Source organism: Neltuma alba, unplaced genomic scaffold, assembly GCF_004799145.2.
Source record: "Neltuma alba isolate B1F8T4 unplaced genomic scaffold, ASM479914v2 tig00012092_pilon, whole genome shotgun sequence".
In the NCBI taxonomy this organism is placed as follows: Eukaryota; Viridiplantae; Streptophyta; class Magnoliopsida; order Fabales; family Fabaceae; genus Neltuma; species Neltuma alba.
Window position 1 is genome coordinate 346870 of NW_021636649.1, and position 17023 is coordinate 363892.

General features: G+C 35.5%; 2 protein-coding genes across 2 annotated transcripts; both read right to left on the reverse strand.

The window, feature by feature from the left end:
* Positions 1-915: 915 nt before the first annotated feature.
* On the reverse strand, positions 916-1727 carry LOC114722420 (uncharacterized). Its single transcript, XM_028908454.1, has one exon. It carries the CDS (start codon positions 1608-1610, stop codon positions 1248-1250), a length of 363 nt encoding a protein of 120 aa, XP_028764287.1. The 5' UTR covers positions 1611-1727; the 3' UTR covers positions 916-1247.
* Positions 1728-3376: 1649 nt separating this feature from the next.
* LOC114722399 (AT-hook motif nuclear-localized protein 13-like) lies at positions 3377-7440 on the reverse strand. Its single transcript, XM_028908432.1, has 5 exons — positions 6762-7440; positions 6605-6657; positions 5365-5496; positions 4019-4174; positions 3377-3838 (listed from the first exon to the last, which is right to left on the reverse strand). The coding sequence occupies exons 1-5, from the start codon at positions 7282-7284 to the stop codon at positions 3518-3520; spliced, it is 1185 nt and encodes a 394-aa protein (XP_028764265.1). The 5' UTR covers positions 7285-7440; the 3' UTR covers positions 3377-3517.
* Positions 7441-17023: the final 9583 nt, after the last annotated feature.

Genomic DNA, 17023 nt, shown 5'->3' on the forward strand with positions numbered 1-17023 from the left:
CTAATCATATGTTTTCAGGTAGTCCATGATTTAATAACTAATCTTGCTCCCGGCAATTTTGTACAAGCCCGTGATTTAATCACCAATTTTGGACAAGTTTTTAAGATTTCTTTTTTTAAAGAAAATACTATTTTTAAGGAATTCTTTAAAAGATAATTATCTCAAGTTACATGTATAGCTCCAAACCCATTATGTGCTAAGTGTAAGCGGACGTGATTAAAGAATAAAGTTTGATTAAAGAATACTTTAATTGTAAGTTGTTAGATAACATGCAATATATATATTTAACAAAAATTTTAGAAGGAGGTTCAAGCCATAGTATTATAAATCAGATTAGACTGAAAACAAGCCAACTAGTCACCTAACTGGCCGAATTGGTAGGGGAAAAAAACAGCAAATGGGTTGACCCGTGGTGACCTGGCATAACAATGTCAACCTAGTAAAAATTCTATTAACCCGATCGGTTTTGTGGTTAACCCAGTTATGTGTGTTATTTAAAAAAATTATGTATATGAATATTTTGTTGTCATAAATATTTAGTGATTTGACTGGTTCAGAAGCCAGTCCGATTTTCAGTATCTCAGTTCAAGTCTAATCCAAATCAAGATCAGGGCGTTTGATTCAACTTATCTTAAGTAATGCCATGTTGAGTGGGATATCTTACCCATTAAGATTTGGGCCCTTTTTGGACTGTGTATGGAGTGAGGACCCATCCAAAAAAAAAAAAAACGAAGACAAATTCATTCCACAGAGTAAATAATCAAAATTAACTTTGAATAATTCAACTAAGATGTCGGTTTTGATTGGATTAGTCTTAATTTATTTAGCTGCTTGTTTATTCGGCCAACCATTAGCTGGGCTGAAAATGGACGGGATTGAGTTCAAACAAAATCTGAAACCGAATCCTCCCCAACATTTACGGTTGAGAATTCAATTAGACGCCTGATATTATCTAAAATTGCTCTCAACAAGTCGACGCAAAGGATGTGTGGCAGAACTTGTAGAATCACATGGATGTCAATTACATAATTAAACAGCAACTACATAACATCTATTACTCGATATCATTATCTTCCTCTTTTGTTGTTGTCATTGTTTGGAGATCAGACAATAGATCAGGCTTATTCAGAAGAAACAGGCCACGATGTATACAAGTATAACAAATCGTTGCCTCTCACAATCAGGGAGGCACTCTCATTCTCAGATGTAAAACAGAGTACCTCTGTTTCCGGCCGACGGACTTACTCTTAACAATCCTCCTGAGCATAGAAGTCAATTATCTCCTTCAGGTTGAGGTTGAGCAGAGATGAAGAATCATTGTGCAAGAGCCACAACATGTGCTCGAACAAAATGGCGTCCACGTCCACAAAGATCACCCCTCCTCGCAAATCCCGTACCTTCCCTTTCGTCACCGTCTCCATCAAAAGCCGAAACGGGTATTCCTGCAACACAAACTGTTCAACCAGAAAGACCCTCTTCTCTTTTCCGACAACAACCGTCACGGGACCGTCGGGTTCGTCGAAGCCGTCGTGAGCGAGGGGCCTATAGCCGAGGCGGGAACTAGTGGAGCGCCGTCTGATCAACGTCACCGGCAACACCAAGCAATCCATAAGGAAGGTGTGGGGTTCGGTGGGAGAACTAGGAAGAAAAGTATTGGGAGGAAGGAGGTGTTTTATGAATGGAGGGAGAGGTGGTGATCCTGATATTGATGTTGAATAGGCCAACTAACCGGTAAGAGAGAGAGAGGCGGTGTGTCAAATTGTGCTGGCGCTTGCTTAGAAGAAAGTAGCCGTTGGACTACTAGTAATGAGATATGAATAGGAAGCGCGTGATGTAGTGGTTGGGCCGTGAACATCAGGGAGCGGGAAGGGCGCGTGGGGGAAGGAAGGTTGGGGCGTGGCCGTCCAAGACTCCAGAAACAAGTGTAGTCTGGGAGGGTCAAAATCAGAGAACAGTCATATGCTTGTTTGGCAGCTCGCAGGGGCAATTCCGCATCGCATGCCAAGCTAAGTACAAACCGCATTAACGTCAACATCTCTTGTCTCCTCAACGGCATTAGATTATAAGTGGGCGTCGTTTTATGCATTTAGATTTTAGAGGGCTATTAAAGATTAAATAATATTAATATTTGTTTTTTTTTTCCCCAAAATCAAGAGAGGCCTTATCTGTCAATAATTTGTTAGTATTTTGTGAGTATCTCTGAGTTTGAACCCCACTTTTAACTCTAGCGAACATTTGAAAGCCATCTCAACTAAATTTTAAAATGGATAGCGTGTGAATGGAATAGAGCTGTACGGAATGAGGAACAAGTATAGATAGATAAATTAAAGAAAGTGTGAATGGGAATGTTAAAACGCGTATAAAGAGTTGAATGCATGAGGCGTGCGAGTAGCTAGGAGGATGTGATTGGGATGAATGTGAAATGCGTAAAACTAAACAAACGAGTAAGGAATTGTACGCTCTTAACACTGTCCTACTCTTCCTACCGCGACGTGCCAACCTTCTCATCATGTTGCCACTTGATAAGATTATAAGCACCCCCTAGAAACCCTTTTAATTATATATGGCTTTGCTTATAATCTGATCAACCTCTGTGTCATTCTCAGACCAAAATCGGGTCATATTGTCACTACACCAGAATTAGGCCAATCCAAACTCAAATCCTTTCCCTCCACGTCGAATGTTTGATATTTGTGATTGAATATTTCGCAATGCAAGTGGTGGAGTTTCAGTTTTCCGCAGAAAGCGTGATTAGCTCCGCAATCTCATGCACGAGGCCACATCATAAATTGGCGACTACGCTAAGTTTAATTGTCTTTCACGCTCCTTCTCTAAGCATTGCTGCCCAGTGCTCTGTGTCATCCTTACAATTGCAAGTCCAAAGAAAGAGATTGAGGAGGAGGGGATCTTTGCCCTCGGATTGCCTCTTCCAAGTTATGTGGGAGACAGCCCTGAGGAGGCTTATGGCTTAATTCGACACTACACATACCAAAAGATCACCTCCAGGTTCAGAGAATGAAAACGCTTTCTTATACACGCGCCAATTTTTACAATTAAATGAATTTTGAGGCAAAATATTCTTCACTTTTCTATAACCTACGAATAAAAAAAAAAAAAAAAAACTCACTTTGAATAGTGCAGACTACAGAGGATGTGATGATGATAGAACGTACTTAACCGACACTTCTGAAGTTGGACCTAAGCCGCATCAAGGAAATTTTAAAATGCAGCCCAAGCCTCGAGCAAAGATTCTTATCTTTGCTAGCGATGTTTCGATTAGGAGCTAAAAAATCCTACTAAACTGACTTTTCTTTTTCTATTTTCGACATGGATTGAGCTGACTTTTAAAAAAGCATATAGCAAGAAAAACAGACAGAGCTTAAGACAGACTATATTGTGAATTCTGTCTTCGACGCATGTTAATGCTTTCCACTGCCGCGAACAATCATCACGCAATTACCCTGCTTCTGCACTGTTAAGCTTAAATCTAAAATAAATAAATAAATAGAAAAAGCCATCATCGTTGTGGATTTTGGCCGGTCCATAGTTGATGATTCCATTGCGTATTATGAATGGGCTGGCTAACACTACTATAGAGGCCAGGCTCAGTCCCAGACCCAGTGCCAGACCCAGATCCCCTCTGCGATGGACTGTCGTTGTGGTCATCAGAAGAATCCCCTGAAACTCCCTGAGAGGCAGCACTGGTTGGAGTCACAGATGAAGCACCAAAATTTAGCATTTGAGTTCCCGGGGGCGTTGCTGCTGAGGAGGGCCCAGATATCTCCTTTTTTGAGCTCGACTTTTTCTTCCCCTCCACAATAAAGCTGCCCACAATCACCTGTTAATAATAATTAAAACAGTCACAGAAAAACAAAGCATTAGACACAGAATACTCCCTGGTTCCCAAGCTCCCCTTTATAAACATAATGCGCTCTCGAAACGTTATTCTAATTTTTAGCTCAGAGGGGGCTGATGAAGGTGAATGCAAATAAGTTTTTTCCGCCACTGGGAATAATACCTGTATTGGTGATGCTGCAACTAGCATTCCAGAAACACTACCACCGACAATTTTTCCATCAGCCGCTGCAAGAGTGACACTCAAACCACCTGTTCTACAACCACCGTCTTCGCATGGATTGAAAGAACCTGATATAGATATAATCTCATATCGACCCTGCAAAGTGAAATGACATCAAATGGAGAGGCATCTAAGAACATAACAATCTCAAAAATCTCAGACATTCAGCATCTCAACTCATTGTAAGTATTTATATAATGCCAATTTCAAGAGACTAATAAACTAGGTTAGCTGCCCCCATCTCCAGGAAAAAACTACTGATGTGATCATTGAATTTAAGCCCATTATTAAACTACATGCCCATGCCAGTTGAGGAAGTGAGGAAAAACATGAGAAACAGAATGAAAAAACGAAGATGAAATGGAGATTTCACACACGCATCACATGACATCGTTGACAAATAAGGAAATCACAAATTCCGAATACTTATATGGGAAAAGAAATATTTAACCAAAGAGGGGAGAGCATAAATAAGAATTAAATCAGTGCAATACAATAAATTCTTTTGTGATCCCCAGATGAGTTTTTCTTTTTTTCCCTCTTTCTGTTTAGACCCCAGGAAGGCCAATGCCTTACAGGACAGAAATTAGGGAGCTTCTACATATAGTTGCAATGCACAGTACACACAATTAAAAAAGAGGATGACTTGTTCACAACACAAGGACTGACAACATTGTGCTCAACTGCTCAAGCAATTTGCCCACTTCCAATCTAAGACCAAAAACCACAAGCCTTTGACATGATTCTAGGTACAAAAACCAAGACAATCCATGTTTCTCCCCTCATGCAATATCTAAACTTAGTTCACCTGTTACTGCTTCCGTAGATGCTCTTATAAAAACACCACTTTCACCATCACAAAACTCTTCCTTCTCAAATTCCTGTTGTTACTGTTACTAGTTCACCGTAAGTAATCAGCTAATTATTGCAATTAATTATATTCAGATTTCTTGCCCCAAGAAGGATGGCGCGATTTAATAATATGTAGACTGGCAAAGGTCTAATTCATTTCATTTTACATCAAACGATTTTTACAATGTCAATGCAATAAAAATAGATATATAAATAATCCCCTCAGATAGTTGACTTGGATTCCCATCAATCCAAGGATATCTAAGGAAACAATACCCCATTACAAACACCCCCCCCCCCCAAAAAAAAAAAATCACGTTAGGTCATTTTCTTATAGCATACATAACATTTTTTTTTCCTGGCCTGACAATGGCATGCCTTATTGTAAAGAGTAATTGAATACTTAATGCCTTCTGCAATAATATAAGATATACCTCGTAGTACATTGTACCACCTGATGTAGCTGACTGTCGAATGGTGGCATTGCAGACTGCACCATTAGCAGAAAGAATACAGACTGAACGTGGCCCTTGTTCACAAAAGGACATAATCTTTGCTGCAATGTCCTGCAAACAAAACGGAGCATAACAATGAGGAGACTTGTCACAAGAGCAACCCCAAGTGGAGCCTCCCAGTAGAACCTTAAAAGGTGGGCATTATTAGAATAATATATTTGTTCCGCATACAAACACATGTTAAACACACATGAAAAATATGATTGGTTACAGAAAACCAATCTTAAATCATGTTTCTTATGTATGACCATATCCTCACCATTCAAAAGAAACAAATCCACGTAAAGATTGTTGGCGTGTTAATTCTATTATCAATCAATTTCACAGTAAGGCAAAAGACATATCATAAAATGGAATGTGTATCCGAATACATGACAGCAGTGAACATAGATCTATTAATCTAAACTGTACAATACTCTCACCAGAAAGCATAGCAAACCTCTGCATGTCTTAAATAATCAATATTGATCAATAAATTGAGCTGGCCCAAACTTGATTGACAGTAATACTAACACAGAAATTTGAAGTGATTAACTGTTGGCTGAAATACAAAAACATTAGAATGTCCGTGAAAATCCATTTTACGTGCAAATAAAGGATACCTTTTCTAATACAACAATTTCAAGTCGGAAATAAAAATAAGTTTTCTAATATCATTTGAATGCCTAGTTGGGACTAAAATCTTGAAAATGTTTCTTCTATCATAGGAAATTTAAGAGAATAAAAAGGTTCAAATTATAAGTCACAGTCAAAAAAATTTCAATCATGCTTGTTTAAAGTGTCATCGCTCCATATGAATTCCAGTATTTTTTTAATTTTGAAAATCTACAAAAAAAAATCTACGCTTTATATCCCCTGACAATTTAAAAAGAAAAAAAGAAAATATATGTTGCGATATTTTTCCCAATTTGACATCATGAGTTCAGGACCACTATATCCAATTACCAATCTTTCGACTCAACTCATCTCCATTCGTTAACGTTGGTCCCTTTCAGACAGTAATTACCACATCTTTCAGTTATGGGGATGCTGACATTTCGCAAGAATACCAAGAAATGTATGCAACTGAGTTTAGCAGTAATGCTGGCAAATAAAAGACGGTAATTCTTGCGAGAGCAATGGCTAATAATCGACCAGTATAACTGCTCTTTTACCATACCTCCCCAGTTTTCACCATGATTACATGTGGAGTAAAGCCTGTCCCGCCAACTCCTGGTATGGTCAGAACAGGTCAGGTTCTTAATCAATTTACAAAGAGGAGTATGTAAGAACGATGCAAAAAACGAACGCTCAAATAATATACATATAACACATACCAAGAGCATCCAGTTGCTTCTTTCCAGAGCCCGGCGGCCTTCCCCTACTCTTTTTAGCCGGTGGTTCCCCGGATGTGGCACTCAAATCAGCGGGGGCAGAAGAAGAAGACAAAGGCGTAGGAGCCAAACCCAAAGCAATGCTACCATCTGGCGAATACTTCCTGGGCCGGCCTCTCTTCTTCTTCGGACAATCAAAACTCAACCCGCAGGGCCTCAGCGCAGAGGAGGAGCCTTCGTAGGGAGAAGTGATGCTTAAAGGTTCGGAAGGCTTCGATGGAGGCGGAGGAGGCGGAGGAGGAGGAGGAGAACGGGATTGTGATACAAATGTGGTGAAGGGGAATCGGGCGGTAGCAGGGGCCATCAGCATGGGCGAGGAATTGGGGTTGATCAAGGAAGAAGGGATGGGGTTGGGCATGGCGGAGGAGAAAGAACCAGGAGGTATCATAATGTTTGGTGGCGCTGATGAATGTTGATGTTGTAAGCGGGACGGTGGCGATGAGTGAGGTGGCTCCCGAGAATCCATTGCAGCGGATCAAGGGAGATAACTCGGTAGAGATAAGAGATTTTGGGGACTTCCGTAAGCGGATGCTTGAATTGCGCGAAATGGCCGCAAATGCAGCTTCTTGGGATTCACTGAGTTATCTTCTTCAAACCTACTTTCACAGAGAGGGAGAAAGAGAGAGGGAGACTGTGGGAGAGAGAGACAATAAGTAGGCACTGGAATTAAAAATAACTAAGAATGACGAGCGGAGCCGAAATTCTTGGCCACCTTTTTTTTTCCCCCGGGTTTTATAATTTAGGGTTTTATAATATTCCTGTTCCCCGCCTTAAATCATCTGTCCCTTTATTTGTTTCGGCGAAAAATATGTCCCTTTATTTATTCTATGGAATCTTGAAATTAAATTCCTTCCGTGCATAAAAAATAAATTGTCCCTATATATACGGTGTGTATAAAGAGTAATTTGTTATTATACCAAAAAAAAGTGTAATTTGTTATGAAACGATGACTTTTTATTTATTACTTTCCAGAAATTTCCAACGAAGAATGTGACTCTTTAATAATTTTTATTGTTAAATGTTGATTTTGTGCTTTTATTTATTATTTTTAAGGAGTGTTTAAAAGCAAGGTCACGACGAAATTTTGCATTATTATAACAAACTGCAATATCTTAGGAGTTAAATCTTCATCGTAGGGTGTATATACGCTTAACCCATGCAAAAACTTTTTTGTTTTTTCTGCGTAGGCTACCACGGAATTATTTTCTCAATGGCAAATTTTCTTAATTACAACAATATTTGTCATGTTGGGATAAAATATAGTACTCATATTATCATCTTATATACTCTTATGATTTTAAATATAAAACTTATTTTATAGTATAATTTATATTACAAAATAAGTCTTGAGTTTAGAACCGGATAAATATAGTTTAATGAAATAAGAAATCACCTGCGATAAAAACTACTAAAGAGTGTGCTATAATTTTTATAGGTAGGCTAATCAAATATTAATTGACAGTGATGGGAATTATGCCACGCTTATTTTTATCACGTACCTACGTTTCACGTTTCAAAACGCATCATGAAGACTGCATCTTCTAACATTTTAAAATTCTGTAAATAAAATAGGAAATCTTCAACAATGAAAGGAGGTAAAGTGCCATAATTTTTGTAAGCAAGTGGTGAGGATAAAAATTCTATCGTATTTATTCTTATCATGTACCTACATTTTACATTTTCAAAGTACGTGCATCATGAATCACGTATCATTTTACATTTCAAAATGCATCTCGAACAATTTATCGAGTTCATCATAATACTCTGCATGAGGAGACAAAAAATGGTAATTTATAATTTCTAATCATATTAAGATATGATAAAAATCTAAAAGCATCCTTATCTTTTACTTATCTGATCTTATTTATAAAATAAAAAAATTTAAATTTTATTTATAAGTCACTTTATTATATTTTTATTACGAATATATTATTTTATTCTTCATTTTTATAATGTAAATAACTATTTTTTTAAAGGCATATACATTAAATGGGGTAAATTTAAAAAAATATTTTATTTTAACAGAGAATTAGTACAGTTTAAGATTTGGGAGAATCCCAATAAAATCTTACTGAAATACCTAAAACCAAATTAAGGCTTATAGTCTTAACAAATTCCTAATGAGGCCATAAGGCTTAATTTAGAATTTTTAAATGTTGTCAAATGACTAGAGGCATCCTTTTAATTAAGAATAAAAATTAATTATTTTACGCATCCCAAGTAATCTCTCATCTCTTATGATTATTTTATAGGAGTAAAAAGCACAAATAATCTTATAGTGCTTAAAATTTGTATGTATCACTAAAAGCTTCAAAGATATTCTAATAAAATATTTTAAATTACAACATAAATAGCTTGGAAAAAATATTCTTATTTTTGTTGATCAATATTTATTTTAAAATTTTAAAATAAATATCCACCAATAGAATTGAGAGAATATTTGATTAAATTAATTTAAAAAATTAACAATTATATAAGATAGTTTTTATATTTAGAACTAGTACTAACCTTTTAATAAAGTTATATATTAAGGAAGGAGGAGTAGTTGGTCTTTGGACGTCGAAGATGGTACAAGAAAGTGGATCCGGCGGGGACCTCTCTCAAGTACTGGGATGCATGTTTGTCTTCGGATTTGAAAATTGACGCAACAATACCAAAACCTATCACCATGGTGGGACCCAAAGTATTTGTACTTTTTCTCTCTGCTCAAGGTCTTTGTGATAGCGATCTGCCTAAGCCACTACGCCGTGTTCCTTTCACGCTTTACACCTTCACAGCACATCCTCACCTCTTTTTCCATGCACTTCAACATCGCCTTTCCTGTTTCCTGCCACCATGCCACTTTCTTTCACTCTAATCACTCCTTCCTTTCATCCCTGTTGCTTCTAATACTCAATATTAAATTATTAATCTTCCGTACTTGCACCTTTATTTAGTTAAATAATTTAAAAAAAAACACTTTCAAAACATTAATTTAGAAATTTTCTGAATCGATAAGAAATGTTTTTGAATATTCTTTTTATTTTTTGGGGAAAAAGCCAACATTGCCTACAATTATAAATGAGTTTGACTACTGATAGCGGCTGCGGCTGGGTGAAGCAGCACGTTATTCTATCTACCACTACCTTCAATACTTAGGGTGTGTTTGGGATAGCGGTGGTAGAAGTAGCTTTTTTTCAATCTGACTTTTATAGAAGTCAGATTGAGTAAAAGTCAGATAGGGTAATGTGATTTATGTTTGGATTGAGTTTTAGAAAAAAGTCAGTTTGAGAAGTTGAAACTTGTTTGGATGATAAATGTAAAAGTAAGTTTAAATGTAAAATGACTGAAAAGGACATAAACTTTATTAAACAATATATATTTATTTCATATATTTATAATTTGATAATTGTTAGAGAAAAATTAAAATTAAAATTATAAAAATAAAAATATTTATTTTTTCAAGAATAAATAATTTATTTTTAAAAAATGATTTTATTATTCAAAAAATAATTTTTTAATATTGAAAACTAACTGGCTGGATTGAAAAAAAAGAAAAAGAACTCACATAATGTATTCTCTCTCCTTCCTCACTCATGGGCCCCACGAAGGGTGTAGTGGAGAAGATGCAGGAAGATGGAAAAGCTGAAAGCGGAGAAGCTGAAGGCAGCAGCTTATGAAAAAAAGTCCATTTCCGCATAATTCCATTTATCTTCACGGTGGATCCAAACATTTCTTTTAAACAAGAAGCCACTTTTTTCAGCTTCTACCAGTGGAGAAGTCAGTTTGAGGACCTTCACCGTGATCCCAAACACACTCTTAATATAATATCTCATTGGATTTTTATTTTGGTCCTTAATATAAAATTTTAATCTATTTTATCTCTTATATTTAATTAATTTTTTTTAAAATAGTCTTTTTAATAATAATAGTTCTAACCAATAAATTTGATTAGTAAGAATATTTTAGGAAAGACAACACATATTTATTACAAATAGTTAACTTAATTTATTTTTTTAATTTACTCAAATTAGTTAACTAGTTCTTATATTTATGATCGAAAGTAGTATATTATAATATACATAAAATTGAAAAGAGCCAAAAAAAAAAGCTGAAAAAAAAAAATCTGATATATCGCGGTCACTGGGAGCCCCCTGGAAGCCAGGACCAGGTCAAGACGTCAAGTATTATATACTCGCATATCCAATTGTCAGGATTCACGAGAATCTTATTTGGAATAAGAGGCATTATTATTCCTACTCAAATTCACACTGTTATGCTCAGTATGTTTATTCTTCACACTAAATTAAAATGTCACCTACCTTTCAAGCACATAATATTCTCATTTAAATAATTTCATGCTGGTCTTGACGTGTCAGAATCCTACGAAGGCATAATCATGCTTAAATACTAATTAGAAAAATACATACTGTGAAGTTTCAATGTTTCATGCTCGTCCATTTAATATCATCGAAATTCTAGTAAAGAACATAATCACTGAACACTAAAGTATTTGATTTAAACATGATTAACAATCAGATAGGCCGTAAAAAAGGAGGGGAAAAAAAAAGAACAGACTTCCAGCTCCAGATATAACCAAAAAAAAACTTCCAGCTCCAGAGAACAACGAGGACAATTAGCCACGTCGGACATGTCTGCTAAAGTTTATTGATTTTTTATTCAAAAAATTGTTTTTTAAATTTTCATATTTTAATTTAATGGATTTTATTATTCCGTGGAAATACCTCCTGCTATGTAACCGGGTGAATTCAAATAAATTCGTTCGGACCGATTCTAATTACTCTTCCTCGGAGGGAGCACTGGGCCGCTATTAGCTGGGATCGCATCATTGTTGCCCTCTATTCGTGAGGCCCACGCTGGAAATTATGGATCCGACACCTTCTCAACGGACTCGCCGTTAGTTTGGAGTCTCTTCATCGGAGAATCTGATCGACAGGGTGGATCGGACATGCCGGTGGCTGCTTCTGCTATGTACTTCTTAAACCTCTGAGGGAATGTCCTCATTGATCGCCTCTATGGCGGCGATGTCAGGTAACTATTATACTTTCGCTTGCTTATTCCCTTACTTCATCTTTTTCCCATTCATATAGGCGGTTACTGCTTACAATTTATGAAATAAGTTGGCCTCCATCTTTTTTGGCATCATGGCTTATGAATTTATGACTCTGAGAGATGAGCATTGGCTAATTCATGCTTAATGCGCGAGGCCTGTTCTTTTTGTGTCTGGAATATGAGTAGGCTAACAATTGTGTGTCGGTAAAGCTTTGGAAGTAGATGTGATCTCCATTTCAACCAGATGCTGGCCTAATAACACTTCCTGCTTGTTGTTGGGGATGTGAGACTTCAGAAGTTACTTACGACTGAATCACGGTCAATTTTTCTAAACCTTACAGGGAAAATATATGGTTGATGCATTCTGGACGCATACAATGCAAACAAAAGAACTCGGTACTTGTCCTGTAAAGCAGATTGGTGGTTGCTCATTCTTTTACATGCGGATCAGTAATGTCTACATTGTGATTGTCGTCAGCGGCAATGCTTATGTTGCTTGTGCTTTCAAGTTTGTTGTTGAGGTAGTCACTACCCTCAAGAGTCTGTTCAGCCCTAAAATTTTAGCAAAACACAGTAAATTTGTGGGCTTGCTGCTGGTTTCGGCAGTCTCTTTCCAATGGACAACTTTGTACTCCTCCGTTCTAAATCTAAAACTCATTTTGTAGTGTAAATTAAATTATACTATAAAATTGGTCTTATATTTAGGACAGGAAGAGCATATTAGCCAATTCTATGGTTGTGTTGTCATTTTGTCATTATTATTGTCATCCCACGCCTATTCTCAGCCGTGAGTTTCAAAACCTTAGTAGATTAGTTAGAAAAAAGATAGAATCAACTTTAGTTGCTGACCAACTGACGTGCAAGTGTTGTTTTGATTCTCTCTCGAAGTCCTCTGTCTTCAGCCTAACATGAGTGTAAATCTAACATAGCTTAAAATGTTTGTGTATCCCATTAAATCCTTTGCTTCATTATATGTTATGTGCGGTGGTTAAAAAATAGCCCACTTGTAGACCCATTCCAAATGCAGCTTTACAAGTTACTGGTGATGTTGGTTGGCAGAGAGAAGGCCTAGTTTACAAAAAGAATGAGGACAGTTTTATACTATCATGTTTTAAATTACATGTTATTATTGCCATTCCAACATAGCACGGATCAGTTGCGGGTCTTCCTGGATATTGCAGAGAGCGTGAACCTTCTTAATGTCGAGTTGCCAAGCTGTACGGTGAGGGTGAGGGCTTAATCTGGTGCGCAACATGGAGTTTTTTACTACTTCTGGTCTCGCTGCCTTCGTCAATGCAGAATCAGTCATAAGTATGCTGTTCGAGTTTCCCATGAACTCTGCGGTTTTATTTAGGGTCTGCTTGAGCTGGTTTATATGTAATTTTTCAATTATGATTTACGAAATACAAAATAAATATATAAGAGAAGTTTTGTCTCAACTTATATGAAACTTGTTTATATGTATTTACAAATGTGATTCCAAATAGGCTCTTAGGAAATGTTTGGCAACCTTAAAAGTGTTTCTTATGAGCATTTTTTCATAAAACGAGGCAAATTCTTTTATATATTTACTTTGTAAACCGTAAAAACACTTTTGAAACTATGATTTCATTTCTATTCAAACGCTCCTTTGATTACTTTGGACATAAGTGGTTTCATTTAATCTACTTGTGCAGGTTTGAGAGAAAAGTGGGTACAGCGTGGTGGATATTGCAAAGGGTTTAGGTGTAATTTTGATCTTGATTTTATTTTTTTAGATGTAATTTTGCTCTTCATTTTTTTAGTAGTGCAATTTTGATCTTGATTTTGTTTTTTGGGTGCAATTTTGGTCCTGAGAGGTAAAATTACACCTATAGATGAGGGAAAAAATTTCACCCTAAAAAAAGATAAGAAATAAAATTGCATTTGAAAAATAAGATCATGGATAAAATTACACTACCAAAAGACCAGCTAAAAAATAAAATCAGGGCTAAAATCGTATCTTAGTACTGTTGCAAAAGCTGGATGATATTACAAAAGTAGGTGCTGGGCGGAAACTGCTGGTTTTATACGCCAATCAATCATGGGTGCAGATTGAGCCAGTCCCATGTGATCGCAGCGAAATTCAAACTAGTTGATAGTCATTCAGTTGTTGCGTAGATTTCTTGTTGACATGAATTATACGGCCTGAAATTTTTTATGAAGGATGTATGGAAAGTCAAAGCTAAATGCTTTAAGAATCAGATCGCACGTAGATGAATTGTTTGCCTACAGTAAAAAGTATTTTTTTTAAATATTTTTTTACAAATCAATATAAATTCTTTCACATATTTACTTCATATATATACTAAAATTATTTTTAAAATTATAATTTTATTTCCATTCAAACACTTTTTAAATAGGTAATGCCAGGTAGAGATTTAGGTCATGTTTGTTTCTATTTTTTGTTTTTTTTTCCAGAACAATTTTATAAAATTGTTTTTGGGAAAATTAATTTTTTAATCGTTCAGCTTTTAACTCACTTATAACTTAGTCCCTCAAATATGACTCGGTGCAACTCAATCCCTATACTTTTGACTTGGTAAAAATTCACTCCCTTATCTTTTTATTATTTATAATTTTGTCCTTTGCCATCAATAACTCGTGCTGACTCTACATCATCTTACATGGCAAGAAAGTTTATTAATATCATCTCACAGGGCACCATTGCCGTCCACCACATCATCATCATCATCATCATCATATTAGAGCACCGTCCGAGTCTCAAAGCAGAGCGTTGCGAATTTGGCGTTTTTTAGTGCTAGGCATTACTTCTCTATTCTTCTCTTGCAACTTGAGCACCAGCAAGGCCTACTGCTCTGTTTCTGGTCATACGCTCCATATGTTCTTTTCTCTTTTTCCCTATGAAAAATTTATGTATTCTCACGAGTGGTGACCCATTAAAATGGTGAACACCAATTCACCAGTACTCCAATACAGAAGAAAAAAGTTTGAAGAAATGAAACAAATTAAGGCAATCATTCGAACATGTTTCGGCAATTAATAATGTATTACTCCTCGAGCTTATCATCAAAGGGAGAATTTTAGTTAAATTTCAAGGTAGTAATTTAATAACAGTGAGGTCTTAAGACAATCTTCAGTTGCAAGATTGTGGAGGAGGAGCTGCAATATTTTGGCACCTAAGTATTTTTAACTTGGATTTTAGGATCTAATTGCAATTATCCCAATTAAAGAAAACCAGAAAATGGAGGAAGAGATCATCTGAAACTGCAATGGTCAAGTCTTCTACAAACCAAGGCCTCAATTTTCATGACAGTTATTATGGAGACAAATTTTTAATTTCTTACCTACTCCCTGATCTTACATACAAAGTTAAAATGGCCTGGAGAACATATAACCAAGAAATAGAGCATATACGATCGAAGTGATGAGCAAGAACACCCAGTACGTTAGTGAAGCTGATAGATGACGATGATTCAAACAAAGCTACCCTCTTAAGTTGTTCTTCTGGTTCTGTCTTTGTTCTCCCGCAATTTTAACGATCTTTTAATTGTCACATGAGTAAATAGTGAACACAAACACATGATGCAAGTGAGGATATGGTGCCCATTGTCTAAGACAGAAACATGGCAAACCAAGCTCTGTAGAAAGATAATAGAGAACTAAGAATGCTTAAGACTAGGAAGCAAGAAAGAGTCAAGAAACGCCAAACTCGTAACTCTCCGTTTTGAGACTCGGATGGTGCTCTGATGATGATAAGGACGGCCATGATGCCATGTAAGATGACATTTATAAATTTTTTGCCATGTAAGCCGATGTAATAATGAGTCAGCATGAGTTATTATGGCAAAGGACAAAATTATAAATGATAAAAAGATGAGGGAGTGAGTTTTAACCGAGTCAAAAGTATAGGGACTGAGTTGTACCAAATTATACTTGAGGGATTGAGTTATAAGTGAGTTAAAAGTTGAAGGATTAACATATTAATTTTCCCATTGTTTTTTAAAAACATTTTAGAAACAAAATACAAAAAAAAAAACTGTTTGGATAACTGTTCTAAAAAAATTAAATTTAAAATAAATATACTAAGATCGGAGAGTGAAGTTTTGATAATAATTTATGTCCATAGTGAAGAAATAGTGATTGAGTTAAAAAAAAATGTTCTCAATTTTTTTCAAGCAAAAAATAAGAAATACAAACACACAAAAAATAACAAAAATTGTCTTGGTTTTTTATTTTTTAAAAACAGATTTATATATATTTTTTGTTTTTAAAAACACTTCTAAAAATAAATTGCCAACAAATTTTTTTGGTTTTTGTTTTTTAAAAAGAAAAGGCCGTTTTGAAAAGAAAAACCAAACAACTGGTTCAAGTTCAACCAACGACTGATTCAATCAGTTATGTACTATTAAATTTTAAAATAATATTAGATGTAATAATACATGTATATGATTAAAATATCACATTATTAAATATTAACTCCAGTCCTTTATATAATATCTTGTTTGACTTTTATTTTGATTATAAATATAAAACTCCAGCCCACTTTATCTTTCATATTTATCCTTTTCTTTTTTAAGACAGTCCTTATAATAATGATAATTCTAACCAATACACTTGACTAGCAAACATATTTTAAGAAAAATAATCCTTATTTATTATAAATAACTAATTTAACTATTTTTTTTAATCTATTCAAATTAGTCAACTAACTCTTATATTAAGAAAATAGGGCAGTAACATGAAAATAGATTTAGAGAACTAATTTCACAATGACTACAAGATTGCATGGTAATAACAGATTTCGAAGCATTTAAAGTAAATTTTAAATTCATATAAGAAATGAAGTCCCATTTTCAAGAACATAGTCTGGTTTCCCAGCTAAGTAATTGGTTTAAAATCGCTGAAGTGGAAAAAAAAAAACCCCCCCCCCATTATAGCCGGCAACCTGACAACCTCACTAATTAATCGGAGCATCTCCGGGTGGCTCAGGCGAAGATTTGCAATCTGCAATGGCTCATCGCTCGGCTTCTCTGCACGATGTTATGCAAGCTAAGGGAGAGCATGGGAAACTCAAAATGTATTTGAAAAAAGTATTTTAAAATATATTGAGATAAACCTCTTTTCATATAAAATTATTTTGAAAAAAAATAATCCAAGCACCTTACGTTTTT

Excerpts from the sequence above, each read along its gene's own strand:
- LOC114722420 (XM_028908454.1), bottom strand. The coding sequence starts at position 1,610 with ATGGATTGCTTGGTGTTGCCGGTGACGTTGATCAGACGGCGCTCCACT.
- LOC114722399 (XM_028908432.1), bottom strand. The coding sequence starts at position 7,284 with ATGGATTCTCGGGAGCCACCTCACTCATCGCCACCGTCCCGCTTACAA. Across the intron at positions 4,175-5,364 it reads GTGGTACAATGTACTACGAG|GGTCGATATGAGATTATATC; the intron begins GTATATCTTATA and ends TTCACTTTGCAG. Across the intron at positions 3,839-4,018 it reads TTGCAGCATCACCAATACAG|GTGATTGTGGGCAGCTTTAT; the intron begins GTATTATTCCCA and ends TATTATTAACAG.